We start from the raw sequence: 16,087 nt of genomic DNA, 5'->3' as shown, positions 1-16,087 counted from the left end.
ATAAAATGTAAGTAAAACTAATTATTGCTAGCTTAATGTTTCATCGGGTAGAGAAAAATGCAATCATGATGTTTGATTGACGTGTAAATATCGACTTCTCACTTACAAGTTGACTGCACTTGAAATGTTATCATTTAGTGTTGTGTTAACATCTTGTTCTTGTAGAAATTTAAGAATTGTAGAATTTAAGTTGTAAAGTGTTTTAGTTACTTTGGGCTTTTTAAATGTATAGATGGTAAAAGATCTCTCCAACCCCTAGGAATGAACTGCTGCTTTAAAACAGCAGTCTAAAGGACACTAAGACAGCCAGAAGTATTGCTTTCATAACTTTGAAAAACTAATATAAAGTATCAAGTGACCTCTCTGTGACTGTATGGCTTTCTCAGATTGTTTTGATTAGACATATAAGGAGGGCTTAATAAGTAGTAGCTAGTAGCTTTAAATGTAGTGGCCATTTGTGGCCTCAAGGCTGAGGTAGAAAATGAAATATCAAGTTTCAAATACATTCTTTTTTCACAAATGAGGTCATTTATCTAAGAAGTACATCTGTCAGATGTGTGCTCACAGATTTGTGGTTATTTATTTAACTGTGTCTGTTTACTGATGTAAGAAATGTCGTCCCTTGTGACTGCAACACAACATTATATTATGAACTCACCATCCAAAGCCAGCATTGAAGGAAAGTCCTTGCAGTTTGACACACCAGTGGAATCTGTCACACATGTTTTCCACAAGTTGGACCAGAAGGTAGCTGTGGTAATGACCGTACCGTCCACAGAAGATACCTTCCAGTAGTCTGTCGGCAAAGTAGATGACACCAAGATCCATCCAGAGATGGTCAGGAAAAAAGCAGTGATCTCTGTTGCCATGTTGCCCATTTTCCCTCTGACTTAAAGGTCTAGATTGGGACAAGTACAAGTTCTGTCTCTCAAAAAGTGGGAGTGTCGGTCTAGGACAGGTGCACCAGTGCTGGCAGTTCTGCAGAATTTAGTTTCTGCTTCTCCTGCTCAGCCTCTGACCAAGCATCACTCAAAGACACACCATTCTCCGATCCACATTCTGTAGTTTTATAGGGTATGGGGGCTGGGACTGACACACAAGTCATCACTCCACACGGTATGAAGAGAGGTTGCATGAGGATCTCCAGGAGAAGGAAGTCTTTAATTGGAAGGATCTGAAAAGGCAAGATGAGGAACACAGATAGAAGGGATGATGATGTGTGGTTTCAACAGTATGCCTCGGTTTTTCAACAACATGAACAAATAAGGGTGTAGAACATCAAAGAAACCCATTGGTACAGCTCTTTGGACTTAGAGTTTAAGAAATAAAGTCATAAAATTACAGAGAAAGTACTGGCAGGGGGAAAAAAATCTGTTGAAATGCTGCAAATAAGCAGAAAACAGTTTAAAAACTGTTACTTTTAAGAATTCTATTACTTAATGTAATGCAAACAATGAGAAACATCTTTTCTGTCATGCAATAGGTTATTTTTAGTGACTTACTTTATAGTAATATGATTGGACATGGTTGATATCTTTGTCATTAAAATGAGTGTAAAATTGATTAAAATACAGTTAAGTCTTCAATGTACGCCCTGTTTTTTCGGAAGTTACAATTTTCAAAACAACCCAGTGGGCAGAATTAGATACATTGAAAAGTTGGTTATAGCCCCCTAGGCTGTGATTGACATCCCTGTTTAGCAGCATTAGAGCACCATCAAGTGGCAGAAAAAACAAACACAGTTCCTCCTTTGAAAGAAATATTAGACTGTAGGGTTAATATTCATAATAGTAACCCTGGGTCTCTCTCTCTCTCTCTCATGCACATGCACACTCTTTCTACCTCATTGCCATGTGACAATGACAGGCTGCTGTGGGCTCAAGTGTTATAACAGCAGAATAAAACCTATGCTTAAGAAGTTTAGGAAATATTAAGAAATGCTAACAAGTATTTCAAAGTTCTGGTCAAAGTTTTGATAACCTAGTGTAATTTTTAGGATAAATATTTGTTATTTAATCAGGACAGCTAATCAAATTATGACTCTTTTATATGTGTGAATGTCACTGATGATGACAACAGAATAGCAGTACAAATAGGCACTGAGTCCTAGTGCTGTCTGTTTAAACTGTGGTGGTTGTCGCTCTATATTTTTTTTCCTGCCCAGCAATGATACACCTATTACATTTATTGATATCAGTTACATTTGTCATTGGTATGATGGTTTAAGGACAGAACAGAATAGTTCAAACTGAAGCGAAATGCTTCCTTGGTCTCGCTCTGCAGTGCCTATAGTGTGAAATGAAATATGGATGTATGAAAAGTACAGCAGGGTATGTTTGTCACAACTTAAATGTTCCCTTATATTTAATTGTCAATAAAACTCTCAATGTTTTGCTGGTAACATATTAGTCTTAAACTATGTAACTTTGATTTACAAAGTAACAATGGCTTAAACCAAGGCTATGGTCAAACAGAGGATGACATGAAGTGAAATTATGTTGATAGGAAAATAAACAATAATTTCTTTTTTTTTTTTTATAATTATAATAATCATTCATTGAGTCATTTTTGTATCGGGCTGTGAACATCAAAACTATGGTGATTGTATAATTTGTATGTATATTTATATGTTTGCAATCTTTTTCTCAATGAGTTTCCCAATACCTTTTTTAAGCTATTTTAAACTTTGCAGAAAAATTGCCTAGGACACTGTGGGTGTCAGTACCTATATACATATATAAAATTGAATTGTATTGTATCAAATGGAATGTAACAGTTTACAATGGAATTGTATAGTATAAACTGAAATGTAATTATAAAGAATGAAATGTCATAGTAGAATGGAATGGTATAACATAGTGTGGAATGTCATACTATAAAATGGAATGCCATAATATGGAATGATACAATGTAGAATGGAATGTCATAGGATAGTATGAACTGGTACAGTATCAAATAGAATGCATTAGTATAAAATGGAATGGTAATCCCATTTTCACCTTTCACTTCTTTTCTCATCTCCTTCTTCACACAGCATCATGTATGCTCTGCGTTCAGTGTTGCAATTTACCACATAAACATACAGAACAGTCACATACACAGCCATACCAAATACACACACACACCAATACAAAGCACAGTCACATACACAACCGTAAAAGATAGACAGATACACATACACATACACCTTTAGTAAACATGAGCACACTGAGGTTTGTCACATGGAATGTATGTGGAGTTGTTTCCACATTTAAATTACTAATCAGTTAAATGACTTTCAGGCAGTCTTTCTACAGGAGACTCATATGTCCAAAACATCTCTACACACACTCACTTCTCCACAGTTCCCTCACATGTTCTCAGGCGTTACAACTCGAAACAAAGAGGTATTAATTAATAGCTGACTAGAGTCAGCTGTACAAAAAGCATGGCACCTAAGGCAATAGAGATGGCAGGACACACCCACACATATTAAATGGAATGCCATAGTGTCGAATGGAATGGTATGGCATAGTAAGAAATAAAGATTTATTTAGACGCAGAAAATTAGAGGTTATCCAGGTCTTTACATCTTTAAGACATTCCTGCAGTTCAACCCTCTGGGGTGCGTGGTATGATTGCCAGTTTTGCCTACTTTTGATTTTACCTTTATATTTCATTTTAAAAACTATTCACCTTGCCTTGTTTGGTATTATTCTTTTCAGTACACACAAAATGGAAAAGGTGGAATGTCATATTTTAGAATAGAAGTGTATAATAGGCAATGGAATGTCATTCTAAATAATGGAATGCCATAGTATAAAATGGAGTGTCATAGTATAAATGGAATGCCGTAGAATGGAATGTTAATGTATGAAATGGAATGTCATACAAGTCATATTATAGAATGGAAAGTCAAAGTATAGAAGAGAATGCCATAGTACAGAATATAACGATTTTAGAATGGAATGGCATCGTGTAAAATGGAATAGCATAGTTTAGAATGGAATGTCATACAGAATGGAATAGTATATTATAGAATGGAAGGGTATAGTATAGAAAGTCACATCAATGTTGCCTCTACGCCAGGGCACACTATCTAACCATTGATTTTCATCACCCTCAGCCAATCACTTCCCAGAATTGGGGGACGCATCAGGCGGAAGCTAACTGCAGCCTTGAGTCAATGTCTATATTTAATTTCAGCCTCCACTGTGGCCTGGGGTATTTCCAGGAATGCCTGGGATCATCCACTCCGATCTGATACAGCATCACCGTCAGTGCCGAGGAGAGTAGCGGCAGTGCCAAAGAGGTTCCAGAGCAAGCAACCAGCTACTCTAGCACCTGTGTCTGGTGCTTGGTCTGATGCTGCAGCTTTTTTAACTGTGCACAATGCACCACCACGTGTTCTTGGTGCATCCCCAGCTCAATCAGCAGCCGGGCTGGGGCTGGATTTCGACACCACTGTAACAAGTACCTGATGCACACACATTCACCATTGTGGTCAGTGTAAGTGTTCCTTTAGTCCAACAACAATTTACACTCTTGTCCTTTCTGACTTTTCAGTTGCCATGCCTCCAGCTCAGTTCTTTCCCTCATCCATTCTCAGCGGGATACTAAAGCAGGGAGAGCATGATTAGAAAACCAGTCCCAGCTGCCCTCCCAGGCTCCCTAGTACTGGCCCCAAACCTACACCCCTCTTCTGCAGAAGAAGTGCAGAGATGCAGATCACACCCCTGCCACAATGTAATCAAGATCCTCTTGATTCATGTAGGATACAATAACATATAGTCGAGAAACTACAGAGTCTAAGTGGAATCCTCTGTGTCCACAGCACTGAACTGAGAAGTGTGATGAAGGGCAAAGGGTATCAAAAGAGTGAGTGTGAGTAAAATGAATGTTAAAAATTTGCATGCATGGATATAACATGTTAAACCATCAATTCTATGTACAACACCAGGTGATATTAATTATATTCCTAATCTTGTATTTTTTTAGGGAATGAAAAAAAAATTATGTGTATATATATATTAGGGGTGCAACGATATTCGTATCGATATTGAACCGTTCGATACAGTGCTTTCGGTTCGGTACGCATATGTATCGAACAATACAAAATTTTTAATTTATTTTATCAACTTTCCTTCTGACGATGCTGTCTGTGTTGAGCGCTCAGTGAATCTGCGTTCGACTACTCCGCCTAGGCTCGACAGTGCAGCCTAGGCGGAGTAGTCGAACGCAGATCCACTGAGCGCTCAACACAGACAGCATCATCAGAAGGAAGAGCGCAGGGCAAGCTAGCGAGACAGAAGTTAAGCTCTACTTGCAACATGGACTCGTTTGGAATTATTTTGGTTTTCATGTGACGTATGACCCTGAAGGTAAGCGAGTCATGCACTAAAGTAAAACAGTATGTTGGATGTGCCATGCAATGCTCAATTACATGGGTGGGAACTAGTGTGTTAGCGCAGTTAGCTCGTTAACGTGTTGGCCGTCTAGCCCCATGCACGGGGCGATCGGCGGTAGCTCGTTAACGGAGATTTGCCGTGTTGTGGTGTTAAGGTCATTTCAACGAGATTAACCTGAAAGCACTAGTGGGAACACAACGAATATGACTGCACATTTACGCCGACATCATCCTAGTGCAAAGACAAGTGGAAGCAGAAAAAAAACAAGCAAGCATGCTACTAACTTTAGCTGAGTCATTTAGACAGCTGTTAGCACATGATTCTCCTTATATGTTTAATATGCTGCTGAGAATATAGCCCAGAAGAAGCGTATAGTATAGCTTTTATTTTGGAAAGAGACATTTCTCTGTAATAAACTCTCTTTTCCAAAGATGAGTGATTCCTCAATCAGATACAGGGCTCGCAATATCGCTAGCCCGACGTCCCGGGGCTAGCAATCTTTTCAGTCGGGCTACCAAAATCTATCTCTGCCCTGCCCGTCGGGCTATTGTAGGAAGAAAAAATATATGTCAATGCTTTTGCATTCTTTCAGAAATGTAGCTGGGTAATTATGTCATTGGCATCGGTGAGCCACTGTCAATATGTGACATATTGAAATCGCGTTTGAATTTGCGCTTGTTTTTTTGCTTTCACTTTGCAATGACAGCACTGATCTGTGAGTGATGATAATTTGTGCACCAATTCCTCTGACATCGTCTTATTAATTGGTAGCTTACTATGCAAACATGACAAGTGAAATCTCCCGCAGCAAGCTTAAACATGTGAGAGGTTGATCGCGCAGAGAATCGCTGAGCTTATGTGAGTGCGTGTGTAAAAGCAGCAGGATATATATTTGACTACGATGACCTTCACAGACAGATATATATTTTAGTTCTGCTGAGCCAAATAAGACAGGTCAGGGTGAAGAAGTGACAGCCAAAGAAAAGCTTACCACAAAACGGAGAAGTTATGACAAATCAGACTATAAGGCAAAAAGAAAGTGCAGCTTTATGGTTTCATGGACAAAAGAATTTCTGTGGCTGCAATATGACGAGCTAAATGACCAGGGCTGCACATAAGTGGTCCGCAGGTGCGCATTCGCTGTCAAAATAAAAAACACGCACAAGGGTTAGGGTTAAATTTAAAAACTGTACTTTTGAGTTAAAATATATATTTATAATTTTAATAAATGACAAATTAAAAAGGCATGAACATTTTTTTTGTATCGAAAAAATATCGAACCGTGACACCAAAGTATCGAACCGAACCGAACCGTGAATTTTGTGTATCGTTGCACCCCTAATACATATATATATATATATATATATATACATGCTTGGAAACTGCCAAGCAAAGACTCACAGCCTTGGCCAGCCGATTGAGGAGGTACACCAGAGAGATCGAAGGCAGGAGAATAAACCAGCTGTTCTCCACAGAACCAGCAAAGGTGTACTCTCAGTGGCAAGGGAACAATAATAATAAGAGAACAGCACACCAAGGCTGGAGACGGAGCAATACTGGAAGAGCATATGGGAGAAGGACGCAACCCATAACGGCAATGCTCAGTGGCTAGTGGATCTGAGGGCAGACCACAGCGACCTCCCTGAACAGGGTCCAGTAACCATCACAGTGGCAGATATCCAAGAAAGGGTCTCCAGTATGAAGAGTTGGACAGCACCAGGGCCCGACATGGTTCACGCCTACTGGCTAAAGAAGCTGACTGCACTCCACGAGCGTCTGGCAGCACAAATGAACCAGCTGCTAGTTAACGAGAGACACCCGGAATGGCTAACCGAAGGTCGGACGGTCCTGATCCCCAAGGACCCCAAGAAGGGACCGGTCCCCTCCAACTACCGACCAATAACCTGCCTCAGTACTACATGGAAGCTCCTGTCAGGCATCATATCGGCTAAGATGAACAGGCACATGGGTCAATACATGAGTGGGACACAGAAAGGAATTGGCAAGAATACCAGAGGTGCAAAACACCAGCTACTGGTAGACAGAACAGTCAGCCGAGACTGCAAGACCAGACTGACCAACCTGTGCACTGCCTGGATTGATTACAAGAAGGCCTATGACTCAATGCCCCACAGCTGGATACTGGAATGCCTAGAATTGTACAAGATCAATGGGACCCTAAGAGCCTTCATCAGGAACTCAATGGGGACGTGGCGTACAACACTAGAGGCCAACTCCAAGCCCATAGCACAAGTCACCATCAAGTGCGGGATCTACCAAGGAGATGCTCTGTCCCCACTGCTGTTCTGCATAGGCCTGAACCCCCTCAGTGAGATCATTAACAAGACTGGCTACGGATACCGACTACGGAACGGAGCAGTTGTCAGCCACCTCCTGTACATGGATGACATCAAGCTGTATGCCAAGAGTGAACGAGACATCGATTCACTGATCCACACTACCAGGCTATACAGCAATGACATTGGAATGTCGTTCGGACTGGAGAAGTGTAGTCGGATGGTAACAAAGAGAGGGAAGGTAGTCAGAACTGAGGGGATTGAACTACCAGAAGGCAACATTGCAGACATAGAGGACAGTTACAAGTACCTGGGGATCCCGCAGGCAAATGGGAACCATGAAGAGGCCGCTAGAAAGGCTGCAACCACCAAGTACCTGCAGAGGGTCAGGCAAGTCCTGAGGAGTCAGCTGAATGGTAAGAACAAGATCCGGGCCATCAACACGTACGCCCTGCCCGTGATCAGGTACCCTGCTGGGGTAATAGGCTGGCCAAAGGAGGAGATAGAAGCCACTGACATAAAGACAAGAAAGCTCCTTACCATGCATGGAGGGTTTCACCCCAAGTCCAGCACCCTGAGGCTGTACGCTAAGCGGAAGGAAGGGGGCCGGGGACTGGTGAGTGTCAGCACCACAGTCCAGGATGAGACAACGAACATCCAAGAATACATTGGGAAGATGGCCCCAACTGACCGAGTGCTCAGTGAATACCTCAGGCAGCAGAAACCCAAGAAAGAGGAGGGAGACGAGGAACCATCATGGAAGGACAGGCCCCTGCACGGTATGTACCACCGGCAGATAGAGGAGGTGGCTGATATCCAGAAATCCTACCAGTGGCTGGACAAAGCTGGACTGAAAGACAGCACAGAGGCACTAATCATGGCAGCACAAGAACAAGCTCTGAGTACAAGATCCATAGAGGCTGGGGTCTATCACACCAGGCAAGACCCCAGGTGCAGGCTGTGTAAAGATGCCCCAGAGACAATCCAACACATAACAGCAGGGTGCAAGATGCTAGCAGGCAAGGCATACATGGAACGCCATAACCAGGTGGCTGGCATAGTGTACAGGAACATCTGTGCCGAGTATAACCTGGAAGTCCCGAGGTCAAAATGGGAGATCCCCCCAAGGGTGGTGGAGAATGACCGAGCTAAGATCCTGTGGGACTTCCAGATACAGACGGACAAAATGGTGGTGGCTAACCAACCGGACATAGTGGTGGTAGACAAACAGAAGAAGACGGCCGTAGTGATCGATGTAACGGTTCCGAATGACAGCAATATCAGGAAGAAGGAACACGAGAAGCTGGAGAAATACCAAGGGCTCAGAGAAGAGCTCGAGAGGATGTGGAGGGTGAAGGTAACGGTGGTCCCCGTGGTAATCGGAGCACTAGGTGCGGTGACTCCCAAGCTAGGCGAGTGGCTCCAGCAGATCCCGGGAATAACGTCGGAGATCTCTGTCCAGAAGAGCGCAGTCCTGGGAACAGCTAAGATACTGCGCAGGACCCTCAAGCTCCCAGGCCTCTGGTAGAGGACCCGAGCTTGAAGGATAAACCGCCCGCAGGGGCGTGCTGGGTGTTTTTTTGTTTTTATATATATACACACATATATATAAGATAGATAGATAGATAGATAGATAGATAGATAGTAGGGGTGCAACGATACACAAAATTCACAGTTCGGTTCAGTACTTTGGTGTCACGGTTCAATATTTTTTTCTATACAAAAAAATGTTTATGCCTTTTTAATTTGTCATTTATTAAAATTATAAATATATATTTTAACTCAAAAGTACAGTTTTTAAATTTAATGTTGCTGAAACAACAAAATAATAAATCTATCTGATTGAGAAATTACTCATCTTTGGAAAAGAGAGTTTATTACAGAGAAATGGCTCTTTCCAAAATAAAAGCTATACTATACCCTTCTTCTGGGCTATATTCTCAGCAGCATATTAAACATATCAGGTCCCCATAAGGAGAATCATGTGCTAACGCCTGTCTAAATGACTCGGGTAAAGTTTGTAGCATGCATGCTTGTTGTTTTTGTCTACTTCCACTTGTCTTTGCACTACGATGATGTCGACGTAAATGTGCAGTCATATTCATTGTGTTCCCACTAGTGCTGTCAGCGTTAATCTCGTTAAAATGACATTAACACCATAACGCGGCAAATCTCCGTTAACGACCTACCGCGGATCGCCCCGTGCGTGGGGCTGGACGGCGTCAACACGTTAACAAGCTAACTGCACTAACACACTAGTTCCCACCAATTGAGCATTGCGTGGCACATCCGACATACTATTTTACTTTTGTCCATGACGCGCTTACCATCAGGGTCATGCTTCACATGAAAACCAAGATAGTTCCAGACGCCAGATCTGAATGAGGGTGGGGGAGGTTCAGTTTCGGGTAGCGCTGAGGCAGTAGCCATGTTGCAACGAGCTTAGCTTCTGTCTTGCTAGCTTGCGCTGCGCTCAGTGGATCTGCGCTCAACAGTGCAGCCTAGGCGGAGTAGTCAAACGCAGATCCACTGAGCGCTCGACACAAAATTTTGTGTTGTTCGATACATATGCGTACCGAACGCACTGTATCGAACGGTTCAATATCGATATGAGTATTGTTGCACCCCTAATAGATAGATAGATAGATAGCTAGATAGCTAGATAGATAGATAGATAGATAGATATAGATATATAGATATATAGATATTAGGGGTGCAACGATACTCGTATCGAACCGTTCGATACAGTGCTTTCGGTTCGGTACGCATATGTATCGAACAATACAAAACAACAATACAAAATTTTTAATTCATTTGATCAACTTTTCTTCTGACGATGCTGTCTGTGTTGAGAGCTCAGTGGATCTGCGTTCGACTACTCTGCCTAGACTGCACTGTCGAGCACAGATCCACTGAGCGCAGCGCAAGCTAGCAAGACAGAAGCTATGCTCGTTGCAACATGGCAAATTGAACCTCCCCCACCCTCATTCAGATCTGGCCTTTGGAACTATTTTGGTCTTAATGTGAAGTATGACCCTGAAGGTAAGCGCGTCATGGACAAAAGTAAAACAGTATGTCGGATGTGCCACGCAATGCTCAATTACATGGGTGGGAACTACTGCGTTAGCGCAGTTTGCTCGTTAACGTGTTGACGCCGTCCAGCCCCACGCACGGGGCGATCCGCGGTAGCTCGTTAACGGAGATTTGCCGTGTTGTGGCGTTGAGGTCATTTCAGATTAACGCTGACAGCACTAGTGGGAACAAAATGAATATGACTGCACATTTACGGCGACATCACCCTAGTGCAAAGACAAGTGGAAGCAGACAAAAACAATAAGCACGCATGCTGCAAACTTTACCCGAGTCATTTAGACAACCGCAGGGCTGGACTGGGACAAAAAATTGGCCCGGGCATTTTGACTAGAGACCGGCCCCCCAGGTATTATAGGAAAAGCCATAAAGCCTTTGAATGAAAACAGACGCTGTTGTGAAAGTGATGTACACTGTCTTGTTGGTATATGTATGATTTCTATACATTTTACGTCAGATAAAAACTTTGGTTGTAATCTTCAGATAATTATTTAATAAAAGCGAGACATTTTAAATGAGAATAAGAACGTATTTCTTTGTGCCCCCTTTTCCTTGTTAATGCCCTACCTGGCCCCCTGGCAAAACTTTGCTAGATCCGCCCCTGCACAGTTACCAGCTGTCAGCGTAAAAAAGGATCCTGGTGTTATTTGTCTCTCAAAAACAGTTCATAACTTCCCTTTAACTCATTCATGTCACCTAAAGGGTGAACCTGTTTGTCCATCATCTGTTCAGCTCTGATGATTCAGTAAGGACATCTCCTGGTTTCATCTTCATGTTTCCCTCTCACCACATATCCAAACCGATATCATGACCAGCAGCTTAACAGCTGTGGCTCCAGCAAACATCAGCTGATACTTGAAATTAATATTAAATAAATTCTAACAACAGCTGATCAAGCTTAAACATGCAGCTGTTGTTTAACGCGACATCCACTGGTTTCCTCTTTCTGGCGCAAAGTGGGTGATAAATAAACAAGAGAGAAAAGCTGATCAGCTGATCATTGATCAGTTTCATGATCATGTTCATTGAAGTAGAAACAGGAGAGGGAGGGGAAAGAATGAGCGAAGAAGAGGCACCTGACAGCGTAAAGACAGAATAAATCCAGCTTGTGTCTTTTTCCATTCTAGCTGAAGTACGGGATAAACTGTGCTCCTTTTCAGCTCAATACGAAACGCGTAATATTTTCTCTGAATGCGGGACGATTCCGTCTTTTTACAGGACGGTTGGCAACTCTACTAACTAACCTTATGAATAAAATAAAGTTCACTATCAGTAACATCATAGCACCCACCCAGCTGTATAGAAACTCCGTCATGCTAGCTAGTACGCAGTACGAGTTATTGTAACTGACTGTAAAAAGTCAGCACAACGAAAATAAACTACACCTAAAGTTGGTTTATATCTGACCCAGATAGACTGCAGGTCATAACTTCGTACCTGAAGTTCAGTTCACCTGACACTCGGACCGGCGGCCGCCTCGGGTCTCTCCTTCTCCTGCCTCCCCTTTCTCTCATCCACCTGCTGTCCTCCACCACTTGCTAACGTTACTGAATCTGTGGAAGATCCGCGATAGCCACCACCAAACAACTGAGTTATTTTTACACACCGGCCAGCATCTGACCAATCCACCACCTTTCATTGTTTATACCGTTACCAGAAAAGAAAAAAAAATCATCGGACCATAAAAACGAAAAATCACCATCGGCCCACCAGGCAAATGCCCGGTATGCCCGATGGCCAGTCCAGCTATGCGTGTATGGTTGCACCCCTAATAGATATAGATATAGCTATATATACAGGGTGGGCCATTTATATGGATACACCGTAATAACATGGGAATGGTTGGTGATATTAAAGTCCTGTTTGTGGCACATTAGTATATGTGAGGGGGCAAACTCCTCAAGATGGCTGGTGACCAGTGTTGGGAAGGTTACTTTTAAAATGTATTCCATTACAGAATACAGAATACATGCCCCAAAATGTATTCTGTAACGTATTCCGTTACGTTACTCAATGACAGTAACGTATTCTGAATACTTTGGATTACTTAATATATTATCATGCTTTTTACAACAACGTGAATGTACTATTGCTGTGTGATTTATTACTATTACTGAAGGTCCGCGACTCCGAACTGTAGTAAAGGGACCTCTGACTAATATGGCGGGGTCCCTGTCGGGCTCGTAGCCGAAAAATAGCTTTACTTTGTTGTGTGGGTCAACTTTTCTTGCGAGAGACAGAGAGAGGCGTTGAAAGACTGCTCCAACGGAACTTATTGTTTTCGGAGGAAAACACGAACACAGTGTACAGTCGAGTCTTAATCGCTTACTTACAACTGGGCTCGTCAGGCACTCTTCTTGGCTGAAGTGGCTATTATTATATTTACATGCTTCCAGCTCCCGTTTTTCCTCGATGACAACTCGTACCTTTCCACTCCCCTTTTTCTCCCTCCTCGCGCTCACAGACACATAACGTGTATGGCAGTCCATTCTCCCTGCAACACGGACTACACTGACCATGATGCTACATTCTTTAGAGCTATGCTTGTAGCATTCTGCCTGTTAGCTTAGCACAACAACAACGAAAAGGCGCTCTCTCACCCAGGAAACACACAGTCGCAGAGAGAGAGAGAGCGTCGCCCTGTAACCATGGCAACCGTAACGCTACCGCCTGGAACAACAGAACGTAGCTGTCAAACAAAACCCAAACAGTCCTGACCCGCGACAAAATGAAACAGGAAAGTACCGCAGTGTAATCCATTTATTTCAACAAAGTAACTGTATTCTGAATACCAGCTTTTTAAACGGTAACTGTAACGGAATACAGTTACTCATATTTTGTATTTTAAATACGTAACAGCGGTACATGTATTCCATTACTCCCCAACACTGCTGGTGACCATGGTGGCCATTTAGAAGTCGGCCATCTTGGATACAACTTTTGTTTTTTTAATAGGAAGAGGGCATGTGACACATCAAACTTATTGGTAATGTCACAAGAAAAACAATGGTGTGCTTGGTTTAAACGTAGCTTTATTCTTTCATGAGTTATTTACAAGTTTCTCTTTGTTCACAGCCATTGACATGTCGAAGAGGTTAACACGTGAGGAGCGGATCGAAATTGTGTTGATATCTGGTGAACGCAGTAACCGGGTCATTGCAGCAGATTTCAATGCAAGACACCCTACGAGACCACCCATCTCCCATGCTACAGTTAGCAAACTGCTTGCTAAGTTTCGTGAAGCTGGTTCAGTGTTGGATTTGCCAAAACGTGGACGCAAGAAAACTGTCACTAATGAAGAAAAATCAGTGGCTGTCCTAGCTTCATTCAGCAAGAGTCCACAGCGTAGCACTCGCCGCATGTCACTGGAGAGTGGCATTAGTCAAACATCCCTTCGGCGGATATTAGTTACTCACAAATGGCACCCTTACAAACTCCAGCTACTGCAGCATCTCAGCGAGGATGACCCAGATCGGCGCACAAAATTGGTAGGATGGGCAAAACAAAAATTGGAACAGGACCCTCAGTTCACGCTGAAGATTTTGTTCAGTGATGAGGCAAACTTTAATGTGAATGGTGAAGTTAACAAACAAAACCACCGCTATTGGTCTGACACTAACCCACATTGGATGGATCCCTCCAAGACTGTTGGAACAACAAAGGTGATGGTTTGGTGTGGTATATGGGGTACAACGATAGTGGGTCCATTCTTCATCAATGGAAACCTCAAGGCCACTGGATATTTGAAATTGCTACATGATGATGTGTTTCCCTCTTTATGCACTGAAGCTGGCACGTTCCCTGAGTTTTTCCAGCAAGATGGTGCACCACCACCTTATGGGTGCCAGGTCCGAGCATTCCTAGATGAACAGTTTCCTGGAAAGTGGATTGGTCGTCGTGGGCCAGTTGAATGGCCCCCAAGGTCTCCCGATCTGACCCCCTTAGACTTTTATCTTTGGGGTCATCTGAAGGCAATTGTCTATGGTGTGAAGATACGAGACGTGCAGCACCTGAAACTACGGATACCGGATGCCTGTGCTGGCATTTCTCCTGCGGTGTTGCTATCAGTGTGTGAAGAGTGGGAGAAGAGGGTTGCATTGACAATCCAACACAATGGGCAGCACATTGAACACATTTTATAAGTGGTCAGAAACTTGTAAATAACTCATGAAAGAATAAAGTTACGTTGAAACCAAGCACACCATTGTTTTTCTTGTGACATTACCAATAAGTTTGATGTGTCACATGCCCTCTTCCTATTGAAAAAACAAAAGTTGTATCCAAGATGGCCGACTTCTAAATGGCCACCATGGTCACCAGCCATCTTGAGGAGTTTGCCCCCTCACATATACTAATGTGCCACAAACAGGACTTTAATATCACCAACCATTCCCATGTTATTACGGTGTATCCATATAAATGGCCCACCCTGTAGATATAGATATAGGCCTGTTTAATTACGGAGGATTTCCAAGAAAAGATTAGATCTAATCTGTGCATGCAAAAGTCTTGCACTGTTTCTGGGCATATTGTTACTCGAAGGATACCTTTGTTGTGATGTTCTCACATGACTTTTGGTGCAGCTTCTGGGCATCATAAAATGAGCATGTGTTCCAACAGCAAGCATTCCAAGAAGACCAAACCCAGGTGTTTCACTATCAGTAAACCACAGGGGGAAAGTGCTTCAAGTGCCGTAATGAAATCCCCTCAGTGATGCTTTTCCATGGCTGCTGTTGCTGGGCAATCCCAGAGTGGATCCTTATCCTGTATATCTGTCAAAGAAAGGGATGCAGGTGGAACTCATGGTTATGCGTGCACCTACTGATAACATCCAATCATGATTATCAATTCAATTGTAGCACCTCTAGTTGGGACCAGTGCCACCTCAGCAGAGATCCTGAACATCCTAAGCTGAAGAGGAGAAACAGGGAGACCAGACAACCACAGAGAACCAGACAGACATGGGGAAACAGAGAGGGAGCACAAAAAAGAACTAACAGATCTATTCCTAGGCATGAAATACCAAAACACAAAAGCACAAAGGAACAAAACATCAAACGATTATAAGAAGAGTAAGAGCATAACATAAATAATTTCTCAAAACAAATCATGAACACACAAAAACTACAAAACAGTGTCTATACCTCCAGCCCCCTTTCTCCAGAGACAAAGTCACAACTTATCCTATATTTAACTGTCACTCGTGATATTCCTATTCCCAGTTCTCCTCCGAGAAAGGCCTTGTCCTCCCCCAGGCGCCTGCATGTGTCACTCTGACTTACAATGCCTCACTATGTGTAGAATAACGTATGG

The 16,087-nt window shown here is 42.6% G+C and overlaps 1 protein-coding gene across 2 annotated transcripts in view; it reads right to left on the bottom strand.

Annotated features, from left to right (window-relative positions):
- Window positions 1-16,087, bottom strand: part of LOC120723469 (claudin-10-like) — a 46,722-nt gene that overhangs the window by 5,574 nt on the left and 25,061 nt on the right. The window contains exons 3-5 of one of the 2 annotated variants that reach the window (XM_040014903.1): window positions 15,637-15,685; window positions 15,322-15,546; window positions 659-1,174 (exon numbers count right to left, since the gene is read on the bottom strand). In XM_040014903.1, the coding sequence (XP_039870837.1) occupies window positions 659-878 (220 nt within the window). In that variant the 5' untranslated portion in view covers window positions 879-1,174; window positions 15,322-15,546; window positions 15,637-15,685. The remainder of the gene's footprint in view (window positions 1-658; window positions 1,175-15,321; window positions 15,547-15,636; window positions 15,686-16,087) is intronic. The other variant, XM_040014904.1, reaches the window with a different exon arrangement.

This window comes from Simochromis diagramma, unplaced genomic scaffold (genome assembly GCF_900408965.1).
Source record: "Simochromis diagramma unplaced genomic scaffold, fSimDia1.1 OVJJ01000680.1, whole genome shotgun sequence".
NCBI lineage: Eukaryota > Metazoa > Chordata > Actinopteri > Cichliformes > Cichlidae > Simochromis > Simochromis diagramma.
The sequence above is the reverse complement of the archived record's forward strand: the minus strand, read 5'-3'. Positions and strand labels throughout refer to the sequence as shown.